At 40.7% G+C, this 23474-nt stretch overlaps 3 protein-coding genes across 6 annotated transcripts in view; 2 read left to right on the forward strand and 1 right to left on the reverse strand.

The window, feature by feature from the left end:
* The first annotated feature begins 549 nt into the window (after positions 1 to 549).
* On the forward strand, positions 550 to 1949 carry LOC5501388 (periplakin). The gene has a single exon (XM_001622630.3). It carries the CDS (start codon positions 649 to 651, stop codon positions 1408 to 1410), a length of 762 nt encoding a protein of 253 aa, XP_001622680.2. The 5' UTR covers positions 550 to 648; the 3' UTR covers positions 1411 to 1949.
* A 1013-nt stretch (positions 1950 to 2962) lies between these two features.
* On the reverse strand, positions 2963 to 6099 carry LOC116608505 (insulin-like growth factor-binding protein 7). Of its 4 annotated transcripts, none has more exons than XM_048734211.1 (4): positions 5984 to 6099; positions 4634 to 4933; positions 4277 to 4512; positions 2963 to 4052 (listed from the first exon to the last, which is right to left on the reverse strand). In XM_048734211.1, the coding sequence occupies exons 2-4, from the start codon at positions 4917 to 4919 to the stop codon at positions 4047 to 4049; spliced, it is 528 nt and encodes a 175-aa protein (XP_048590168.1). In that variant the 5' UTR covers positions 4920 to 4933; positions 5984 to 6099; the 3' UTR covers positions 2963 to 4046. The 4 variants fall into 4 exon arrangements, with proteins under 4 accessions (XP_048590168.1, XP_048590167.1, XP_048590166.1 ...); XM_048734210.1 differs by having other exon boundaries at positions 2963 to 4164; XM_048734209.1 differs by having other exon boundaries at positions 2963 to 4221.
* Positions 6100 to 7959: 1860 nt separating this feature from the next.
* LOC5501380 (gamma-tubulin complex component 5) overlaps positions 7960 to 23474 on the forward strand; it is a 31637-nt gene continuing 16122 nt past the window's right edge. The window contains exons 1-16 of the mRNA XM_048734381.1: positions 7960 to 8117; positions 8191 to 8243; positions 8794 to 8847; positions 14682 to 14793; positions 15235 to 15334; positions 15862 to 15947; positions 16375 to 16392; positions 16549 to 16674; positions 16989 to 17104; positions 17421 to 17507; positions 18024 to 18117; positions 18379 to 18549; positions 18912 to 18960; positions 19403 to 19458; positions 20148 to 20213; positions 20880 to 20957. Of these exons, the coding sequence (XP_048590338.1) occupies positions 8040 to 8117; positions 8191 to 8243; positions 8794 to 8847; positions 14682 to 14793; positions 15235 to 15334; positions 15862 to 15947; positions 16375 to 16392; positions 16549 to 16674; positions 16989 to 17104; positions 17421 to 17507; positions 18024 to 18117; positions 18379 to 18549; positions 18912 to 18960; positions 19403 to 19458; positions 20148 to 20213; positions 20880 to 20957 (1344 nt within the window). The 5' untranslated portion in view covers positions 7960 to 8039. The remainder of the gene's footprint in view (positions 8118 to 8190; positions 8244 to 8793; positions 8848 to 14681; positions 14794 to 15234; positions 15335 to 15861; positions 15948 to 16374; positions 16393 to 16548; positions 16675 to 16988; positions 17105 to 17420; positions 17508 to 18023; positions 18118 to 18378; positions 18550 to 18911; positions 18961 to 19402; positions 19459 to 20147; positions 20214 to 20879; positions 20958 to 23474) is intronic.

Genomic DNA, 23474 nt, shown 5'->3' on the forward strand with positions numbered 1-23474 from the left:
AAGCAGCTATAATCCGCACCGTGAGAAACTTTGCGTTACGTCATCCTTTAGCTATAAGTAAACGCTCTATTTCTTGCGTGACAGTAAACGGGACACGCAAGGCGATTTAGTGGGAAGGGGAGGGGAGGGGAAGGCAAGAAAAAGTGTCCAGTGTACGAAAGCGGAATTGCTTTCTAAAAAGAAGGCAATTTTTTTACAAGGCATTAAAGAAAAAGAAGAAGAAGAAGAAGAATAGAAGAAAAAGAAGAAGAAAAAGAAGAAGAAAAAGAAGAAGAAAAAGAAGAAAAAGTAATAACAGAAAGAAAAAGTGTATGTTGTTGTTGTCGAGAAAAGCACACAAAAAAGCTCTTTTCACAAGATATATCATATTTGTTTGTCTCACTGCAAATCATTCCATCACTAAATGTTTCGGATGCTAGACATAACAAGTGACAAGTAAAAGGCAGATGAAAGATACCCCCATTGTCGTATCACATTCAATTAACTTCTGTCATCATTGTGTTACTATAGTCAACTATCCGGCCAATAGCCATCAACAAGCGTGACATAGTGTGACCTTTATCGGGCTAAGAATTTAACGCATTGTTTGGACTCCAAGAAGATCGTCCCCGGCCCATACAAAACGCTGCTTGAATCTGTTCTTGAAAAATGGCATTGGAGCCACCGGGAGAGCGTAAAAATATGATCAAGGGAAGCATCAAGTCGTTTAAAGAACGCACCGCAGTATTACAGGCAGAGTTAAAGGAGTATGAAAACAAGAGACGAGAATTTGAGATCGAAACCAAGAACCAGCGGGTACGGGAGAGTCGAGCAAAGCAACAGATGCAGCGAATGAGGCAGAGAATGCAGGACATCGATGTGAAAATGGAAAAGAACGAGAATAAATTGATGATTCTAAAAGACAGATTGCACCAAGCAAGACGACGCACTCAGGATAATTTAGAGACGACGAAATTTCTTGAAGGGTCTCATGTTGATTTGGAGGGTAAGACGAAAGATATACAACAAGCTCATGAATATGCTGCTCTTATGAGGAGAAAAAGGATGGCTAAGGAGAAAGAAATTCACGCATTAGAAGACAAGATTGCAATAGCTGAAAGGCGTTGCACCAAAGCCGAAGATAGGGCGTTTGTTATTAGAGAGAAACTCGCAACACACAGGCACCTACAGGGCAACCCCCAGATCTCTGAATCAGAGGTTTACACTGGTAATGACGATATGGACAGAAGGGCTAACCACTTACGACAAAAAATCAACAAAGCTGTCATCCGGTACACGAAGGCCGAGAAAAAGGCAGCCAACTTAGAAAATAAAGCCGAAGTTCTTGAGATCTCCTTGGAGAACTACGAACGACGCTTCCGAGATTTTCAACAAAGTAAACGCGAATTGATGAGCTCTAAATTATTTTAATGTTGTGTTTATTTATAGACTGAAATGAGTCGTGACAAATAGGATTGAACTGCTGTGGTCTAAAACGCAGTTTGGTAGAATTACAAAACTATGCATGGTTGAGGCTTATCGGAGTATGAAGAAAATCTTAAAGCACTTTCTTAGCGATAAACACTTCGTCTATGGAATGCCTCGCAAGCTGCAGCACAGCTTTACTGGCTGTTTAAGTGTCAGATTATGCGATGTTTATCCTTTGTTAGGCATGACGGATCATTTCACTATGGAATTATCTATTGTTCTTTACATATGGTTCCCAAAACAATGGGGTAGCCTGAGTCTTCGTTGAATTTATACAAACAGGATTTGATTATATTTTCTAAAGCAGTGTCTTCTTTGCAATTGTCGTGCTTAATCTGTTAAAGAACATCAAAGATGAAGATTTAGGTAAAAAAGACTATCATTAGATTAGTATGTTACTTAGCAACCACTGTAGAATATCATTAAGGGGGCCGTGCCACGAGTTTCCCGTGGGCCACGGTTTATTAAACAGTTCAACAGCCTGTCATTGGAGGGAAGATGGACGCCAGTCTGGAAGGTACTTTTTAGTCATCTGTTTCATAAACCTTTCTCACCTAACCTCGATTTAACGATCCTCTATACAACGAAGTCATCGGTATAAGAAACAATTTCCTTCCTTTAGCCCGGCCAAAATTACAGTAAAACGTATGGAACAGAACCTCGATATAACGAAGAGATTTTCCCAGTCCCTTGGCACTTCGTTAAATCAAGTTTCTTCTGTAAATATATTATAGTAGGCAAAAAGGATTTTGCTTGAATCGTTAGACAGGAGAAATAAAAAGGCTAGGAACTCAGCCCCTGACAGAACCGTCACTTCGAATCCGGTTGAACAAAAGTCGATCCAAAATGTGATTGATTTTGAACCCCAGGGGCGTCGGGAGGGAAGTGGCAGGGCCCCCCCACACACACACACACTTTTCGGAGCGAATGTTTCTTTATATATGATCGTTTTTTCTTTTTTACCAGCGGTGTTCAAGCCGTACATATGCAACCGTCAACAAATTTGTTACAAACCTAGGTTTTCCCCCGCGTTCTTATAAATAGAGCTTTTTTATCTTAAAAAAAGATTTGAAACAACTACACACCCCTCCCCATCATATTAAAAAAATTGAGCAAAAAATTGTCGTTTTTGCCAAACGCGGTCACTTCTATATAAGGAAACTAATATATTCCTTATTTGGAAAATCTGCATGATTCTTGTAGTTTTTAAGGCGAGCGTACCCAAGGAGCTTCGTAAACTCTATGACTTGTAACCAGAAGAAAAGAAAAAACATCTTTAGTTAGTTGAGAATGTCCCTGAAAAGAAACTAAGTTTCCTCAGTACCAGACCCCCAAAACGACAACGTTTTCTTCATATGGAAACCACTACCCAACCTCCCCCCCCACTTATCGGACCACTCCGCCGCCCCTGAATCCAAATGACTCCAACATTTCGACTTCCGCAAGAGCGATATACGCGTATTTCCAAATACGTTATCATTGAATATAAATGGCATTTGGCAAATGGCCGGTCTATTACCGTAAAGGACCGTGGTTCCATTTAATTTTTTCGAGTCAGGAGAACATGGATCAATCATAAGATATGTATGTTTCTGAGCACGAAAGATATGCACACGTGCACGACTAATCACAGGAGAACTAAAGTTTCAGTATGATGATAGAATAACCACACTGCTATAGCAACACGCTAATTCCCAAGAGACGCAAGCGGAAAAAAGACCCCGATATTTTGAGCTGTGTGTGGCGTAACCTACGAAAGACAGGCCTGGGATCCTGGTTATTGCCTCCCCATTAATGCGCGGGTACCCCAGGTTCCTTAGTGTTGTACAGTTCGCTAGATAGCGGTGCTGGGCCGAAATCTTCAGCCTAGCCGTAAAGCTCAGCTGCCATGCGGCGTTTCAGCGTATGTCTGGAATAAGTATGGTCTATTTTTTTCCTTAAAAGCGCTGTTCATTATGTTAATTACTTATCCTGTCCTTAAAATCGTGCATTTTTTCCCTAAAAGCGCTGTTTATTAACTACTAATCCTGTTCTGAAAATTCGTGCATTTTTTCCCTAAAAGCGCTGTTCATTAATTACTAATCCTGTTCTGAAAATTCGTGCAGTTTTCCCTTAAAAGCGCTGTTTCTTTACTAATCCTGTTCGTTAGGGGCTGTGCAGTTCTTCCTTAAAAGCGCTGTTTCATTACTAATCCTGTTCGTTAGGGGCTGTGCAGTTCTTCATTAAAAGCGCTGTTTCTTTACTAATCCTGTTCGTTAGGGGCTGTGCAGTTCTTCCTTAAAGCGCTGTTCATTAATTACTAATCCTGTTCGTTAGGGGCTGTGCAGTTCTTTCTTAAAAGCGCTGTTTCATTACTAATCCTGTTCGTTAGGGGCTGTGCAGTTCTTTCTTAAAAGCGCTGTTTCATTACTAATCCTGTTCGTTAGGGGCTGTGCAGTTCTTCCTTAAAAACTCTGTTTCTTTACTAATCCTGTTCGTTAGGGGCTGTGCAGTTCTTTCTTAAAGCGCTGTTCATTAATTACTAATCCTGTTCGTTAGGGGATGTGCAGTTCTTCCTTAAAAGCGCTGTTCATTAATTACTAATCCTGTTCGTTAGGGGCTGTGCAGTTCTTCCTTAAAAGCGCTGTTTCTTTACTAATCCTGTTCGTTAGGGGCTGTGCAGTTCTTCCTTAAAGCGCTGTTCATTAATTACTAATCCTGTTCGTTAGGGGCTGTGCAGTTCTTCCTTAAAGCGCTGTTCATTAATTACTAATCCTGTTCGTTAGGGGCTGTACAGTTCTCCCTTAGAAGTGCTGTTTAATTACTAATCCTGTTCGTTAGGGGCTGTGCAGTTCTCCCAAGGTCTCTCGGTGATGACCCTGCCCTGGTCGCACGACGCTCGTCTCATCTCGCACTTGTTCAAGTAAAGCTTGCCATCCGATCCACACTTAGGAGTAACATCCGTGGGACAAGCCGCTGGGCAGATACATTTCGGCTCACCGTCCACCATCAGGCAAAATGAGTGAGGGGGACTGGTGCACACTTTGTTCGAGCAAGAAGGTTTGGCTGTGTAGCAAAAAAGATATCTTTATTTCAATAAAATAAATTTGTTTTCAGAATTGTCAAACTTGCTTTAAAGTCCCTATAAACCTTTTTTAGTTGTTATTATTTTTGTTAATATACTAACCCTTGACGCACTTGCCATGTGCGTTTGCTGAGTGGCCGACGAAATCTGACGTGTCACACTCTAGTCCCTTGTCGCACAAGCCAAATATACCCCATGGTCCTTTGCAAGAATCTCCCTCGACCTTGGCGCAGCGCTTGCAGCAGCCACAGACATCCGACACCAGTCCACCGCGGCATCTCAACTGTGTAACCGGGCGACATTTTACCATGTTGCAAGGTAAACAGGACAAAGCATCGAGGCTCGAAATTGAAAAGCAGATGATGGAGAAAACAAGGAACGGCGACATTACGACTGTTTCTCCTGTAAACGAAAGAAGAAAAACACATCTCAGGGCGGTATGTGGTAATGGTTCAACCGATGACCGCTAGCAGCACTAGTTAACGCTAGTCTTGAGAAATAGACGCCAAAAGCGACAAAACTACAGGCGAATAGTCATCGAGACTTGTGAAGAGTTCATTTTTTTTGGGGGGGGGGGAGGCGGCGAGTTGAAACAAAGACACTTGGCAGCTCTTTGACGAACAACACACGAGTAGCTTTTTAGAAAAAAATATTGATTTTTTTTTTTATCGATGGGAGTGTCTAGTTTGTCAGAACCGTAGCACGTAAGATTGGGGGGGGGGGGGGGGACAGCAACACAGAAACAATAGAGCCAAGAGATGAACTATTTATGCGTTACCCAAGAACCACTGCGAGCTACGGGCGCATCCATATTTTAAGAACGTTCGCATATTTCTCGCTCAAAGGAAATTCGTTTGAACATGCGCACGAGAGATGATTGCGAAGGGTAAGCTTTACCCCATCGCAAAAAGAAATATCTAACAGTCCGACTTAGACCTGTGACGTCACGCGTACAAATGATGGAATCTTAATCAACTACGTACTTAATTAGTTTGCAGCAACACTTAGTGAGCTGCATTCAAAAGCAACCTGTTTCCTGGCTCGAAGGCCAAACGTACCCAAATCGACAAACATACACAGAAACATTGAGACTAGACGATTTGTATTGGTTTGATAAAAAGCTTGTTAAGATAGCATGTTTATCTTATGCCAAGAAAATAACTAAATTAGTCATACTAGGACCATGGGAAGTCAAATGAATTATTTTTACTTTGTTTTCTTTAAGGCTAAGGATTTGGTTTTCCAGCTTTCTCTTTTGCGGCAAACTAAATTGAAATCAATACAGTTAGCCTACATGGAAGCGATTCAAATGGGATCTTTTGTTAAATAAAAGTTAAAAAATGCTCTATGATGCTCTCTACCAGTCATTAGTTGATCTTTCGATAACATTAATAGAAAAAAGAGACTTATACTTACGAGTTAAGCAGACTAGAAGTATTAATCCGATCTTACCTTCTTGCTTCTCGTTTTATCGACTGCGTTGTGATTTTATTAGTTGTTTATTAACTGAAAGGGCACGGTCTGTAGGGCACGGTGAAAGGCAAGTAATTTTGATATCCATTAAGAAGATAGTATCAAATGGCAATGGCTTGTTGATGGCACGTATAGCAGCATTCCCCGAGGAATAAAGGCGCGGCGGGACGAGAGTGCCATGGGACTCAAGGAGAGGCACAAAACACTTAGGGGGAGGTATTTCCAAGTATTTTGGAAACGAAATGATAACGGCGACTGACATTTTTAATTATGAAGTGGCTTCCGCATCAAATACGTTTTTGCTTTTATTAATATATGTTTTCGAAAACGTTTTTCTGAGTTTTTTTCTGTTCGATTTGGGCTATCGATTCTTTTTATTTTTATTTATTATTTTTTTTTTGGGGGGGGGGGGGTGCTATTAGGATTAGCAATGTTTAGTGAGTCAGTTAATTGGATAGCTCGTTGCATAATCACAGGTAGCCCAAGCTCTTTATTTGCCCTAATGATATTTACGGTAAACATAGCGGGAAAACAAAATGAGTGAAAAATAAAAAAATAAAAACTTGTTGAAAAGACGTGTGTAGTCTAGTGTTGTGTTCATGTTTACTTTTTGCGTGTTCTTTTGCCGTATTAAAGCGCCTTATTCAAGATTCCGTAAATATCATTCAGGGACAATGGGCTACCTGTGGAATAATATTCACGAACCGAGGGTCGTCTTATAATGACCGTATGACAAAAGATGATTTAAAAAAGACCTTCTTAAAAACCTTTAATAGGTCAACTAAAAGAAGATAGAACATGTGACGATTCTTTTAACGAAAGGATATGACTGAGAAATATCAGAAGTCATTTGTCTCTTCTGATAGATATAATCGAGATGATCGCCAAGAAAGTCACTTTTAGTATAATATGTCATTATACTAAATAATACTTCCCAGAGCAGGGTCAGGGTTGTAGCAAGCCTTGAGTGCTCAAAGTGCCTAACTCTCTTTTACTGCCCTCGGAGTTGCTCATCGTGCCCTGTAAGACTGGACCTCATTATGCGATCCACAAAACGATGTGGTCTTCTGTGCCCCCCTTCCCCAACCCCCCTCTCAGTCTTTTAGCACAAGCAAGTAAGCCATTCCATTTAACTTTCTCTTATTTGTCATGCTTACTAAGGCGGCGGATGGGGAGGGGCAGCAGTTGTTTGGCAAAACAAACTAGAGGGTGCAACCAATTATATCATACCACCGACTGGGTGCCTCCTCCCCTTCACTTGTGGGATCACTCCGCTGTCCCTATACAAGTGATAGCTACATGTTTACCCACAGGATTGAAGTCAACATGGATTTGATCCCTGAAGCATAGCTAGCAAAATAGTTGTGGTCGTACAGAGTGGGGGCACAACATAAGTAAGCCTACCCCTGTGTTATTTCCCTGAAAGGGGGGGGGCGTGTTAATTATGTAGGGCCGTAATTAAAGGGGGGACGTGTTAATTATGTAGGGACGTAATTAAAAGGGGGGGGACGTGTTAATTATGTAGGGACGTAATTAAAGGGGGGACGTGTTAATTATGTAGGGACGTAATTAATTTAAAGGGGGTACGTTTTAATTATGTAGGGACGTAATTAAAGGGGGGGACGTGTTAATTATGTAGGGACATAATTAAAGGGGGATGTTGGGTGGGGGGTCTAATTACCGCAATACCGCACAAACTTTTTGAAAATCCCGCAATACCGCAGAAAATTCGGAAATATCGCATACCTGAAGGACGAGCGTTTTGAAGAACATGCGCGACACCCGATCATTTTCCAGGTTTCCCGCTAGATCATCCCGTGGGCGAATCCCGAGAACCGCAGGACTACATTACATTACATAAAATCTTGAATAGGCGAGCAGGCTGCTTAGGGCTTGATGCACCGTACAAGTAGCTGTAATCCTCATATTTTTTTTTTCCGCAGCGTTACATTTACCCGCCAATTGCAAGTCTGTCACGTGATATTCTGGCGTAGGCCAGCGGTTTTACAAGTCAAACAAACATGGCGGCTTAGAAATGGCGCCGATTTCACTCAAAGACAACAGAATTCAAGATATTGCTGAAGATTTTGTCGAACAGCTCACTGGCTTTAAGGTGTGATTTCCTTTGATTATTTTTTTTAGCTTCCTTTTTCTTAATTTTGATTACACGTTGTATTATTCCTCAGAGAGCTAGCCGCAACTTTAATCTTTCTGTCCAGTTTGCGGTGTCAAATTTTCGGTAAGTCGATAGACCCTGGCAATTTATAGATCTTTAGCGGATCTACGGGAGAAGGATTGGGTGGTTTAACCTCCCCCCCCCCTTGGGCTGCCTTTTTTATCGTTTTCGTTGTGTCTGTTAATTCCAAAATTGTTACGAATGTAGAATTATAACAGAAAATTTTTTGGGTTGAACCCCCCTTGGCAGTAAGCTAGATCTCTCAAGGTCCATGCTTTAACGGCATTATCTTATACATCACAGTTACTCCATGACATAATGCTAAATTTAGCCGTGAACCTCAGGGATAATAGCAAAGTTTTAACCATACTTTCCAGTGGTTTTCTACCAAATTCAGTTTCTCACTAAGAAGCAAGTGCAAACATTAGCGCAATACAAGTGAGAACCGGTCAAACACAAGCGCAAGAAAATCAAGCAGTTGCGTTTGCGTTCTAGTGAGAATCAGAAAATTATGTGCGTTGCCCTTGCGCTTACGTCCAAGTGAGAACCAACCTGAATTGCGAGATTACGTCACTGTTTGTTATTACTATTAAAACAATTGTCACTGCTTCAGGTACCACAGATATCTGGATGTTGATGGCTTTAAAGTATCTCATGCATTAGAAGGGTAAGTCCTGATTGCTAGTACTTCTCACATGGTTTCAGCCATCCTGCATGGCCCTGCACCCCTACTACCCCCTACTACCCTACTACCCCCTACTACACCCTTACTACCCCCTACTACCCCCCAATTCACCCCTACTACCCCCTACTCCCCCCTTCTACCCCCTACTACACCCCTACTACAACTATACTACCCCCCAACTACCCTGTACTACCCCCCTACTACCCCCTACTACACCCCTACCACCCCGACTACCCCCCTACTACCTCCCTACTACCCCCCTACTACCCCCTACTACCTCCCTACTACCCCCTACTACCCCCTTTTCCTCCTACATTTTCATCTGATAATGCCCCCATTCCCCCTTTCCTTTCAAACAAGTCCCCCTTTCCTTACAAACAAATTCCCCTTTCCTTCTAAACAAATTCCCCTTCCTTTCAAACAAGTCCCCCTTTCCTTCCAACCAAGTCCCCCTTTCCTTCCAACCAAGTTCCCCTTTCCTTCCAACAAGTTCCCCTTTCCTTTCAAACAAGTCCCCCTTTCCTTTCAAACACGTTCTTCTTTCCTTTCAAACAAATTCCCCTTTCCTTCCAAACAAGTTCCCCTTTCCTCCCAACCAAGTTCCCCTTTCCTTCCAAACAAGTTCCCCTTTCCTTTCAAACAAGTTCCCCTTTCCTCCCAACCAAGTTCCCCTTTCCTTCCAAACAAGTTCCCCTTTCCTTCCAAACAAGTTCCCCTTTCCTTTCAAACAAGTCCCCCTTTCCTTTCAAACACGTTCCCCTTTCCTTCCAAACAAGTTCCCCTTTCCTCCCAAACAAGTTCCCCTTTCCTCCCAAACAAGTTCCCCTTTCCTTCCAAACAAGTTCCCCTTTCCTTTCAAACAAGTTCCCCTTTCCTCCCAAACACGTTCCCCTTTCCTTCCAAACAAGTTCCCCTCTCCTCCCAAACAAGCTCCCCTTACTCTTCCATCCAGACAAGCCTCTCTTCTCCTATCCTTCCATCCAGACAAGCCTTTCTTCTCCTATCCTTCCATCCAGACAAGCGCCCCCCCCCCCCCAGGTCATTCCATATAACATTCCATATGAACTCAACCAGAGGTCCCCAGGTCACTGACTCAGATTTTGCTCAAATTTATTTTGGTAATACCTCTATATGTATAAGGAACACATGCAAAATTTTAGGGTCCAACTCTAAAGGGTCTCCGAGATATGGCCTTCCCAAAATTGAGGGCTATGCCGCCATTTTGCCCTCGTGAGGGGCAAACGTCAGTTTATACGAATTTCAGAGCTCAATATCTTCCAAACTAACTACAGGACAGGGCTGAAAATTACTACTCTGACTAATTCTGGTCCAGGCTTTCAGAATATTCCATCAGAATTGCTCCATCTCCTCACTTTTTCTAGTTTTTGGCCTATCAATTATGGTTCTTTGCATAGGCGGAAATCAAAAATCCAACATTCAGGGGTCCCCCATGAGACCAAAGTGTTGAAAAAAGTTATAGCTGTGCTAGTTTCCTTCAATTGGGGTGCATGTCTATCTGTACTATGAGTATGGACTATCTAGAAGACATAATACAGGAGTTAGGGAACCCAGAAAAGGCTTCCGCCTGAAAAATAACACTTTTTTACCAATTTTCTGATGGCAGGTTCACCATGTGGGCAAATACCCATGGTAATGAAATTTGTTCTACATGACTGCACATATCTGGGCTCTATTTGTTCAAAATTTCAACTTGTTTTCTCATCTCCTTCATTGTTTAGTCATGTTGGCAAATATAGGCGTTTTTTTGTAAAAACGCACTATTCCGATCATTCAGAGATTAAAGTTTTCAGAGCATTATTCAACACTCCTTTTAGTTGGAAAACTTCCTGATATCATCTGATGTTGCAATGTTTCCTTTGGAATACAGGATTTGGCAAAATTGGGCATTGCATCATGCCCCCTGGGTATTGCATCATCTTCCACTGGTATTGCATTGTGGGTATTGCATCATCTATCACCGGTATTGCATTGTGGGTATTGCATCTCTTTACAGGTATTGCATTGCTGGCATTGCATCATCTCTGGTTAAAACAAAAAAAGCTAATCACTTCTTATTAATTGAAAGCTTCTGCATGGCTTCTGAAAGGTGTAAAATTGGGATTTCTTTGAATGAAGAATGTGACAAGCATGTTTACTGCAGAAAGTCCGGATCTGGAAGAAGTGGATAGGCAGCTTTTGAACTGGCGGAGTGGCATTTCACTCTCTGAAGATGACCAGATCTGTTTCCATCATGAAAAGTTGTATTTGTCACGATATGAGAGTCTGCAGAGGTTTTGTACAGACCCATTTTCTCTTCATAAGAAACATATTACAAGTAAGTAAGATTGCCTAGTTTCATTTTTCTGCCGAGAACAGCCATTTATTTGGTCATGTTTTGTTGGTTTCTCTCATGCAATGTAGTTCACACTCCTTTTATAGAATCCCTGCGATATGTTGACAAAGAAATGGCTACAAAGTTCAAGTTGAAACCAGGAGAGAAACTTTGCTCAAATTGTTATGACCGATGTTGTGAACAGCACGATGACAGTCAAACCAGTTCAAGTGACAGTGACTTCCATTCCCCGGAATTTGATCGAAAATCGTTGAACCAAGTTGCAAAATCACTTGACTGTACTCCACTTAAATCATCCATCCCAAGGAGGGAGGCAGTGTCGTATGGGAAACGAAAGGTTGATCAGATACAGAGCAAGCTTGAGGCCAAATTTGCTAGAGTATTTGACATTGAGATAGACAAATTTGATTCATCTGAGGAGGAGGATGGTCAGTGTTCAGATGCTTGTAAAGATCTTGACCGTCTGACGCTCCTGCTAGGAGAAAAACTCAAAACAGCAATTAGACAGGAGAAAATAAAACTACTGACCCTCGTGCCAGAGAGTTGGTCACGGAAAAAGATTGTCGATAACTTTGGTGTAACTGATCATATGGTACGGAGATCACGGCAACTTAAACGAGAAAAGGGTATTCTTGCTGATCCTGACCTGAAGAAGGGTGGAAGAGCACTCCCTTCTGATGTTTTAGAACGTATTGTCAAATTCTATGAGTCAGAGGAATATTCACGCATATGCCCTGGAAAAAAGGAATTTGTTTCTTTCTGTTAAGGAGAATAACGTGAAGGTCCATCTAGGCAGAAACAGCTATTGCTTGTAAATCTGCATGAACTGTATGTGGAATACAAGAAAAAGTACCCTGCATATAAAGTAGGATTTTCGAAGTTTTGTGATTTGCGTCCAAAATACTGTGTTTTTGTTACTGCCTCGTTTGTGTCTGTGAGCAACACCAAAATGCAAAACTTATTGCAGCGGCTATTCCAGGCAGTCATGACTACAAAGACTTGCTTGAGAAAATAGTATGTTCCGTGAGCAGCCGTGAATGTATGTTGCACCTATATGTGAATCATTCCCTGGGAAGGCTGCATTGGAGCACTACTTGTCTGACATATTTTCAACAAATGACTTTGACTCTGATGATACAGTAACATACAAACATTGGGCACATGTGGACAGAACATCCATGTTATGTCTCACCTCCACTGTAACTGATTCATTCAAAGTGCATGCAGTTCATTTGATTCTCTCAGATCGCACCATTTCATAGCTAAGGCACAATCGAGTTATCTCAGTCAGCTAAACGAAGATTTGAAAAAACAGGAAGCCATAGTAATATTAGATTTCGCTGAGAACTACAGCATCGTAATACAGGACGAAGTACAAGGGTTTCATTGGAACAATGCCAAGGTAACCCTTCATCCCTTCATGATCTACTACAAACTGGCAGGGGACCTTCAGTGTTCTTCCATGTGTGTAATAGCAGACTGTCTGAAACATGAAACCACAACTGTACATGCCTTCATCTCAACCATAGTGTCTTACATTAAAGCTGAACTGCCATTTATCCAACAACTCCTGTACTTTAGTGATGGTGCAGCGAGCCAACACAAAAACTTTAAGGACTTTTCAAACCTCTGCCACCATGAAGAAGATTATGGGCTCAAGGCAGTGTGGCAATTTTTTGCCACATCACATGGCAAAAGTCCATGTAATTGAATTGGTAGCACCGTTGAACGTTTGGTGGCAAGAGCCAGTCTTCAGGCAGCAACAGATGGCCATATACTAACTGCTTCACAAATGTATGACTGGTCAAGTAGGAATATAACAGGAGTGAAGTTTTTCTTTGTATCAGCTGCTGATGTGGTAGAGAATGAAAGGAGCTTTGACTTGCCAGCATGATATGACAAAGCAGTGAAAGTAACTGGCACAAGGTCCCACCACTGCTTTATTCCAATTTCCCGAACAGAACTGCATATGAAACGGATATCGGCCGATGACCATTTCACTGTTGTAGGTAGAGACCAGCTGGTGTCAGAGATGGATACTGCCGAGTTGCAGCCAGGGAAATATGTTGCATCCATGTATGATAAGGAGTGGTACATTGGTTGTATAGTGGAGCGTTCAGACGACAATGATGATGTATTTGTAAACTTTATGCAGCACTCTAAAACAGGACTTTTGTCTTGGCCTGCTTCTGTTCGCAAGAATGCTTGCTGGGTACCAGTCCAGAACACAGTGCACGGTTTTATAGGCTTGCTGCTGAAGATGCTGCCATTATTCAGAAGAAGCTGCCATTATTTGCATGAACTCTTTGATTTGAATAAGCCCTCTGTACTAGTACGTGTAATTCACTGTTTGACATTCTCTATGCATATTCAATTGATGATGGACTGTATCATCTACATGTACATATATGGCTTCTCTAATAGGCCAATATGGTGCGTTTTCGTAAAAAAACGCCTATATTTGCCAACATGACTAAACAATGAAGGAGATGAGAAACCAAGTTGAAATTTTGAACAAATAGAGCCCAGATATGTGCGGTCATGTAGAACAAATTTCATTACCATGGGTATTTGCCCACATGGTGAACCTGCCATCAGAAATTTGGTAAAAAAAATGTTGTTTTTCAGGCGGAAGCCTTTTCTTGGTTCCCTAACTCCTGTATTATGTCTCCTAGATAGTCCATACTCATAGTACAGATAGACATGCACCCCAATTGAAGGAAACTAGCACAGCTATAACTTTTTTCAACACTTTGGTCTCATGGGGACCCCTGAAAGCTGGATGTTTGATTTCCGCCTATGCAAAGAACCATAATTGATAGGCCAAAAACTAGAAAAAGAGAGGAGATGCAATTCTGATCAAGCAATTCTGATGGCATATTCTGAAAGCCTGGACCAGAATTAGTCAGAGTAGTAATTTTCAGCCCTGTCCTGTAGTTAGTTTTGAAGATATTGAGCTCTGAAATTCGTATAAACTGACGTTTGCCCCTCACGAGGGCAAAATGGCGGCGTAGCCCTCAATTTTGGGAAGGCCATATCTCAGAGACCCTTTAGAGTTGGACCCTAAAATTTTGCATGTGTTCCTTATACATATAGAGGTATTACCAAAATAAATTTGAGTCGGTGACATGTAAAGATTTTTTCACTTTGGTTGAGTTCATATGGAATGACCCCCCCTTTCCCCTACCCCTTCTCTTACATACCATTTCAGCTGAACATCCCCCTCCCCTTCCCCCCTTTTACACAGGCTCCCCTAACCTGCCCTTTGAATCATTTTACCAAAGTCCAAACACTCACTATTCTAATGCTAACTGGTGATGAGAACCGAGATTACTTACTTGTCTCAATAAGCTCACCTTCTTTGAACTTTTTGAGGTTCATCCACCTTATACTGTTTTTGTAGTGAAAAAATATAAATTTATTCAGGTTTGTTGTACATTATGATTTTTCGTTTGCATTTCAGTGTCGAGCAGAAATTTGTGGTACATTCTCAGTCTGAGAAGGCAACAGCTTTTCATGATCTCTGTGAAAAATTCCTTTCGACCCCATTAAGCGACACAGAGGAAAATGTCAAAGTAAGCATTACCAGCTACTGCAGTAGGCTGATTTATTTTATAGATGAACTCATTTTAATGCAACATACAGTATTATATACACCAGAGTTTAAAAAAAAATGGATATGACAAATGGCAATTTTACAACATGGAACAATAGATCTCAATTATTTCTTCAATTGCAAAATATTTATAAACAGTTATGATTGTCCATTAAAGATAATATATAGCTCTCGCATTGCTGGATTATATTTTTCTCTTTGATTCTTTTAAATTGTTTCTACCCATAATCAACCTTTGGTCTTGAACTTCCACTGTTACACTGGACATTTGCTCTGACAGCCTTTTATAAAATGTACAGTATAATTGTTCTCTGTGCCTTTGTTTTTCTCTTTGGATAAGAATATTTTACTTTTGGTATTCAGTGTGTAACATACTGATTAGAAGTTTCATGTTTTACAGACAGACAGTCACTTTTCTTTGCTACTTCTTCTGCTGCAACTATCAGACTCACCAACTCACACAGAGTACAAACCACCAGAAAAGTTAGAAGAGTTGAATGGTAATCACAGTGTCATCTCACCCATGAGAACATGTTTAGAATACTTTAGGAATGATATCTAGACCAGGGTGATAGTAACAATGATGATGATGATGATGATACTGTAGGGTACGCAGGTTGATGATTATGCTATTATCATTTTTTTATTTTTTTTATTGTATGTATTAGTAATGATTACAATATTAATTAGTCGTGATGGTATGTGTTATGGTGGTTAGATATAAATATACACAGTAAAAGAAGGAGATGTTTACAGTGATGATGATGGTGATGAAATCATGACTAATAATGGCATGGGTGGTAATGTTGTTTGTAATGATGATGTGTTGATGATAATAGTGTGGTGATTGCATGTTTATGGTAATAATAATGTAAAGATAATGATGACGATTGTGGAATGATGGTGGTGTTGATTATGATAATTATCACATAAAAGGAGTTATAATGGTGATGTTTTTGTGGATGACAATCATGGTGGCTCACTCCATACTTGCTACAGTCTTTTAATTTTGAATTTGTTGTCGTAGATGAAGATGATTTTGATTGGAAAGCTTATCTTCTTGGCGATGCAGAGGAGGAGATAATTGGATTGCCTCAGGAGAATTCTAATGTGGTAAATAGAAACATTTTTAGACACATAAATTTTCTATCAGTTTGAATGACCTCCCCAGGCACATAGCCGGGGCGTGTCCAGGGTGTGTACACACCCCCCACCCCTCTGGCCACCAAAAAACAGGTCATTTCTTATTAAAGGATGACCAAAAACTATTCATGACTGTGCACCTCTCTCAGCAAATCCTGGGTGTGTGCCTTTTACCAATTCTCTTCTACCAATATTAATTAGGTGCCTGGAAAAGATAACACATTCAGTGCTTCTGGAATTACGCGCTTGTGCGGAAGCGCATAATTTGGCAATTAAAAGACAATTAAAAGCCTACAATAAACACTGACTCCAGACATGCGCAGTGCCATGACGCTGCCCCTTTAAGCAAAATAAAATATGGACATATGGTAATCTAGTGTTGTTATTTTTCTTCCAGATTTGGTCAGATGATGAGGTATATCACTCTATTTCATTGCTTTTTGTGCCTCATACTGTACTCTACCTTGTCTGTTTCCAGTCTACCCCTCCTTTACGTCCAGTTTCATTTGCTCTGATAATGGTGTATGGCTTTTCTAGATTAATTGAATTGTACACTCACACTTACCCGTAGGAGACAAAGGATGAGTTTTATGCTGCCAATGATTCGGGGATGGGCAGCTCCACACCGGCTGATGCTCAAGAATTGACCCTGAGAAATGCCACCCTTGTACATCATGTGACTTCCCCCCCTGAAAAGGTATTTTAATTAATATTTCAAAAGTTCATAAAACATGATTGCCTTGTCCACTAGGCCCATTTCTAGTACCAACAACTATCTTTAAGAGATTGCCTTTTCCTTAGCACCTTGGGTGAATGGAGTGAAAGGAGAGGAAACAGTGAACAGGGTTGAGTACTGGTTTTATTGAGGAAAGAAATGGAAGTTGAATAAAGCCAAAGATAGGGGTAGAGAATTAATGCTGCAATAGTAAAGGTAGGGATAATTGGAGGGTACTTATATTTGAGAACAAGTGACGCATATCTTACTACATAAAAGTCTAAATGATTTTTCAGGGTCAAAGCTGGCTTCTGGAGCAGATAACTAACCAGTACTGGGAAGATTACTCCCCTAACGCCTACGAAGACATTGCTAATGTTACCCTGGGGCATTGTTCTCTTTCTACTGTATGGTAAATATACTCCCCTATTGCCTTCGAAGACATTGCTAATGTTACCCTGGCGCATTGTTCTCTTTCTACTGTATGGTAAGTATACTCCCCTATTGCCTTCGAAGACATTGCTAATGTTACCCTAGGGCATTGTTCTCTCTCTATTGTATGGTAAGTATACTCCCCCAAAACCCTTTAAGACATTGCTAATGTTACCCTGGCGCATTATTCTCTCTCTACTGTATGGTAAGTATACTCCCTAACCCCTGTCAAGACATTGCCAATAATTAATAATTTTAATAACTTATGATAGTGACAACTTTTACTTTTTTTACAGGGAGAGTCACCAGTGTTCACAAAACCCATTTGCTCAGACTACGGCAAGACAGCTGACAGAAACTCAACTGGTCAGAGAGACTCTTTGGTGAGTGTTATACTTCACTGAGTAGGTCATGGTACTTTAGCTATGATAATTTATCCTTCAATTGCAAGAATTGCAGTAGCTATGGTAATTTATTCTTGGTTTAAAGCACTGCAGTATGTTAGCTAAATGGTAATTTATCCTTCGATTGCAAGAATTGCAGTAGCTATGGTAATTTATTCTTGGATTCAAGCACTGCAGTATGTTAGCTAAATGGTAATTTATCCTTCGATTGCAAGAATTGCAGTAGCTATGGTAATTTATTCTTGGTTTAAAGCACTGCAATACGGTAGCTATGGAGTAGTTTATCCTTTGATTAAAAACTTTGAAGTATTTTACTGTAGCTACAGTTTGGTAATTTATCCTTGGCTTCAAGCACTGCAGTACTTAAGCTATGATAATTTATCTTTGGATTGCAAGCATTGAAGTAGCTCTTAGTAATCTATGTATCCTATGATTACAAGTGCTGCAGTACTGTAGCTATGGTCATTTATCCTTTTTCCATTTCCCATTTCGCAGGATGCTATCTGGTGTTAACTCCTCATATGTGTACAGTATCCATGGTAATAAGGTTGATGTCAATGGCAACCTTAAAGTGTCTCATTTGTCTAAGGTTTGTCACTGGCATTCTTCATGGTGTGCTGATTTCATTGTTTTTGCTGGAATCAATCTCCTTGCTGCTAAATGCTTCATTTTCACCTGTTATTAATATCCCTAATACTGAATGCTTTGTTCTTACTAGAATCAATCTTCCCAATGCTATAAATACTTGTCATCTTTACAAGCCAATCTTCCTTATTCTAAATGTAGGGAATCACTAGCTTTCTTCACAGACTTGACTCTCCCTTGAGTATGGAGTTCTTGTATTTACCAGGAATCCTTAGCCATCCTCCTAACCAAATTTGCTGCTGTTGGAGCTAAAACCCACGAGCTCCTGAGCTTTGTTGGGGAGATTTTAAGTGACACTGGTACAACCAGACAGAGTGATGTCAAACCGACACAAACTGCCCAGGCATTTGCCGCAACACTGTCAAACTACATCAAGGTACAACACAATATTTCTTCCATTTGATTTACAGAATTTACAGACTTTTCCTATTGGATAAGGAATAGGGATATACATATGGTTCACAGCCCCAGTAGGCGACCACTAGCCAACTTACCAATACTAGCTGAACTAACAGCTTACAAACTATACAGGGCAGTGTATAAACTTACAGATAGTACACTCAAATATGACAGCACTCTTAAAAATGATCAATAGTTTTTATTGACCAAGTGCTTTGGACGTACAGGATAGAAAGGAGACCATATGACTGTAGTCTCTTAAAACCTGACTGATATGATTTTCCTTAAAAGATTCAGTTTCTTTGTTCTGTGCTTTAATTTTATTTATTTTGATGTTAGGATTACAAGAAATGTCTCACAAAGCTTCAAAAGGATATCATTGACAAAAGTAAATGGTACCATTTATTTCACAAATGCTCCATTCTATATAGTTTGTATATGTGTTGCCTTGCTGATAAAGCTATATGGGGAATGCTACTCTATGTGCTAGAGTAATGGGTAGATTCCTTTTAGCAATGGTTCTGTGAATTTGACTCTGTACAGTTTATATTTTTCTGTGTTGTGCTGGAATTGCCCTGCTAGATGCGCTGTGAGGTTCTCTGTGAGACGTTGTTGTCTAAAGCAAAATCCACCAGCCCACCCTCTTGAGGTCGGGTTAACTTAAGTGTTCCTAAACAACCACATGTCTTCATATTACCTAACTGAAATTTTGTTGCTTACTGAAATGGTGTCCCTGTTTTGACCTCAACCATTTGCTGCTTGATATTGATTTTCTCTCCCTTTCTTAAATACTAATGGCCACCCTGCACCATTTCTCTCTTTTGCTGCAGAATGTCCTGTAACACTAGTTAACCTGCATGATACACTCAAGCAGCACCACGAGGAGGTACTGTATGAGTGTATAGACACATTCACATGCACCTTACATTCAGTAGTTGACTTGCACTTCAATCACATGATCTCGTGCATGCTCATGCTTTGACTTTTGACAGCCAAATATCATTATATTCACCACTTATGAATCAGCAAGAAAGAAAGGACTCTTCATTGTGAGATTTTTTTCTTCGCTCTCTGGCATGAGGACCGCAGCCATCTTGTTTTGGTGGTTTTTTTTTAATTACTTTTTTACCCCAAAAGTCAAGTGATCAGCTTAGTGCAGATCACCCAATGACAACTAGTCAGTTGAGATACATAATATTGCTCCAAGCAGTTTACAATCGTGAATGTGCGTTAGTGTGTAAATACTGTAATGTCACTGAAATGGTAACACAGGCCAGCATCCTCAGTAGATCTTTTATGCCCAATGCAGGTTAATTTAATGTTTTTTTTTTTAGAAAGCGAGATTTTTACACCTCTGAAAACACCACCAGCTTATAGGAAGGGATTGAACCTAGTCATCAGGCTTCAGAACCCCACCTCAGTCATTGATATATTGCGGTTCTCACAATATATTATGTCTGTCCATCTGTCTCCTGTGTTTGTCTTCTCATCTGTCTGTGCGTCCATTGAATCTATGTTTACCCACTTGCCTGCCTGCATGTTTAATAATGGTCTTTGTTGTGCTCTCTTCTTCAGATCTTCTTCCTGTACGACATTTATCACGAAGGCATGGCCTCTTCTGGAAATTTTTCTCCTTCACAGGTAGCCATGTTCATAGGACAATGTGTTTTTATTTTATTTTAGACCTTTTTGTCCATTATAATTACCATAAAATTATCAATACTTACTGATAATGTTCTTTATAAAAAAACAACTCCAGCTTGAGATGTTGCTGGCTTCCACCTAAAATATTTATCAATTACACCATTTCCATTTGGCGGATATTGGCCTTAAAAATATCTACCTCAAGCCTCCAACTCTGGGTAGATATTTTGCCATTATCCACCTCTTGAAAATGGTATAATCGTTTTAGTATATAAACGAGCTTTAGTGCAATTTTCTTTTCAGAAAAACTTGCAAATCTGCTGTTACACCCGCCATTTTGATTGATTTTGGGGTGCAGGAAAATATCCACTTCCTAGGAGGTGTTACTGCATTTTATCCCAAGTTTCTCAACCAATAAAATCGCTTGTTCTTGCGAGGTTCCCGAGTTTTATATACTAAATAAATATGTATCAATATATAACAAAAACATACCATTAAATAACAATATAATGGAGTCGTTTGTGTCATAGGATGGACTGGATAACACTATGATTCAAGTGGATTCGATTCGCTAGTGAAATGCACATTTGAAAATTCTACACCTAAAGTTCCATACCTCCATAAAAAAGAAGGGATAAAATGGTGTCACTGTTTATTTTTCAGCAAACCTGTCATTTGCTGGATGTGTTCTACAGCACTATGTGTTCATTTGATGCCATTGGAGCATGTGCCAGACCTAAGGTAACATGGTGAAAATACATGTGAGTACTCTCATGAGGCATGTACCAGACCTAAGGTAACATGGTGAAAATACATGTCGGTACTCTCATGAGGCATGTACCAGACCTAAGGTAACATGGTGAAAATACATGTGGGTACTCATGGAGGCATGTACCAGACCTAAGGTAACATGGTGAAAATACATGTGAGTACTCTCATGAGGCATGTACCAGACCTAAAGTAACATGGTGAAAATACAGGTGGGTACTCTCATGAGGCATGTACCAGACCTAAGGTAACATGGTGAAAATACATGTCGGTACTCTCATGAGGCATGTACCAGACCTAAGGTAACATGGTGAAAATACATGTGGGTACTCACATGGGGCATGTACCAGACCTAAGGTAACATGGTGAAAATATATGTGGTTACTCATGGAGGCATGTACCAGACCTAAGGTAACATGGTGAAAATACAGGTGGGTACTCTCATGAGGCATGTACCAGACCTAAGGTAACATGGTGAAAATACATGTTGGTACTCTCATGAGGCATGTACCAGACCTAAGGTAACATGGTGAAAATATATGTGGGTACTCTCATGAGGCATGTACCACACCTGACATGGTGGAAATACATGTGGGTACCTGATGAGGCATGTACCAGACCTAAGGTAACATGTTGAAAATACATGTGGGTACTCACATGAAGCATGTCCCAGACCTAAGGTAACATGGTGAAAATACATGGGGGTACTCTTATGAGGCATGTACCAGACCTAAGGTAACATGGTGAAAATATATGTGGGTACTCACATGAGGCATGTACCAGACCTAAGGTAACATGGTGAAAATACATGGGGGTACTCTTATGAGGCATGTACCAGACCTAAGGTAACATGGTGAAAATACATGTGGGTACTCTCATGAGGCATGTACCAGACCTAAGGTAACATGGTGAAAATATATGTGGGTACTCACATGAGGCATGTACCAGACCTAAGGTAACATGGTGAAAATACAGGTGGGTACTCTCATGAGGCATGTACCAGACCTAAGGTAACATGGTGAAAATACATGTGGGTACTCTCATGAGGCATGTACCAGACCTAAGGTAACATGGTGAAAATATATGTGGGTACTCTCATGAGGCATGTACCAGACCTAAGGTAACATGGTGAAAATACATGGGGGTACTCTCATGAGGCATGTACCAGACCTAAGGTAACATGGTGAAAATACATGGGGGTACTCTTATGAGGCATGTACCAGACCTAAGGTAACATGGTGAAAATACATTGGTACTCTCATGAGGCATGTACCAGACCTAAGGTAACATAGTGGAAATACATGTGGGTACTCACATGAGGCATGTACCAGACCTAAGGTGACATGGTGAAAATACATGTGAGTACTCTCATGAGGCATGTACCAGACCTAAGGGAACATGGTGAAAATACATGTGAGTTCTCTCATGAGGCATGTACCAGACCTAAGGTAACATGGTGAAAATACATGTGGGTACTCTCATGAGGCATGTACAAGACCTAAGGTAACATGGTGAAAATACATGTGGGTACTCTCATGAGGCATGTACCAGACCTAAGGTAACATGGTGAAAATACATGTGAGTACTCTCATGAGGCATGTACCAGACCTAAGGGAACATGGTAAAAATACATGTGGGTACTCGATGAGGCATGTACCAGACCTAAGGTAACATGGTGAAAATACATGTGAGTACTCTCATGAGGCATGTACCAGACCTAAGGTAACATGGTGAAAATACATTGGTACTCTCATGAGGCATGTACCAGACCTAAGGTAACATAGTGGAAATACATGTGGGTACTCACATGAGGCATGTACCAGACCTAAGGTGACATGGTGAAAATACATGTGAGTACTCTCATGAGGCATGTACCAGACCTAAGGGAACATGGTGAAAATACATGTGAGTTCTCTCATGAGGCATGTACCAGACCTAAGGTAACATGGTGAAAATACATGTGTGTACTCTCACGAGGCATGTACAAGACCTAAGGTAACATGGTGAAAATACATGTGGGTACTCTCATGAGGCATGTACCAGACCTAAGGTAACATGGTGAAAATACATGTGAGTACTCTCATGAGGCATGTACCAGACCTAAGGGAACATGGTGAAAATACATGTGGGTACTCGATGAGGGATGTACCAGACCTAAGGTAACATGGTGAAAATACATGTGAGTACTCTCATGAGGCATGTACCAGACCTAAGGTAACATGGTGAAAATACATGTAGGTACTCTCATGAGGCATGTCCCAGACCTAAGGTAACATGGCGAAAATACATGTGGGTACTCTCATGAGGCATATACCAGACCTAAGGTAACTGTGTGAAAATACATGTGGGTACTCGATGAGGCATGTCCCAGACCTAAGGTAACATGGTGAAAATACATGTGGGTACGCTCATGAGGCATGTACCAGACCTAAGGTAACATGGTGAAAATACATGTGAGTACTCTCATGAGGCATGTACCAGACCTAAGGT

The sequence above is a fragment of the Nematostella vectensis genome, chromosome 11, assembly GCF_932526225.1.
Source record: "Nematostella vectensis chromosome 11, jaNemVect1.1, whole genome shotgun sequence".
Classification (NCBI taxonomy): domain Eukaryota; kingdom Metazoa; phylum Cnidaria; class Anthozoa; order Actiniaria; family Edwardsiidae; genus Nematostella; species Nematostella vectensis.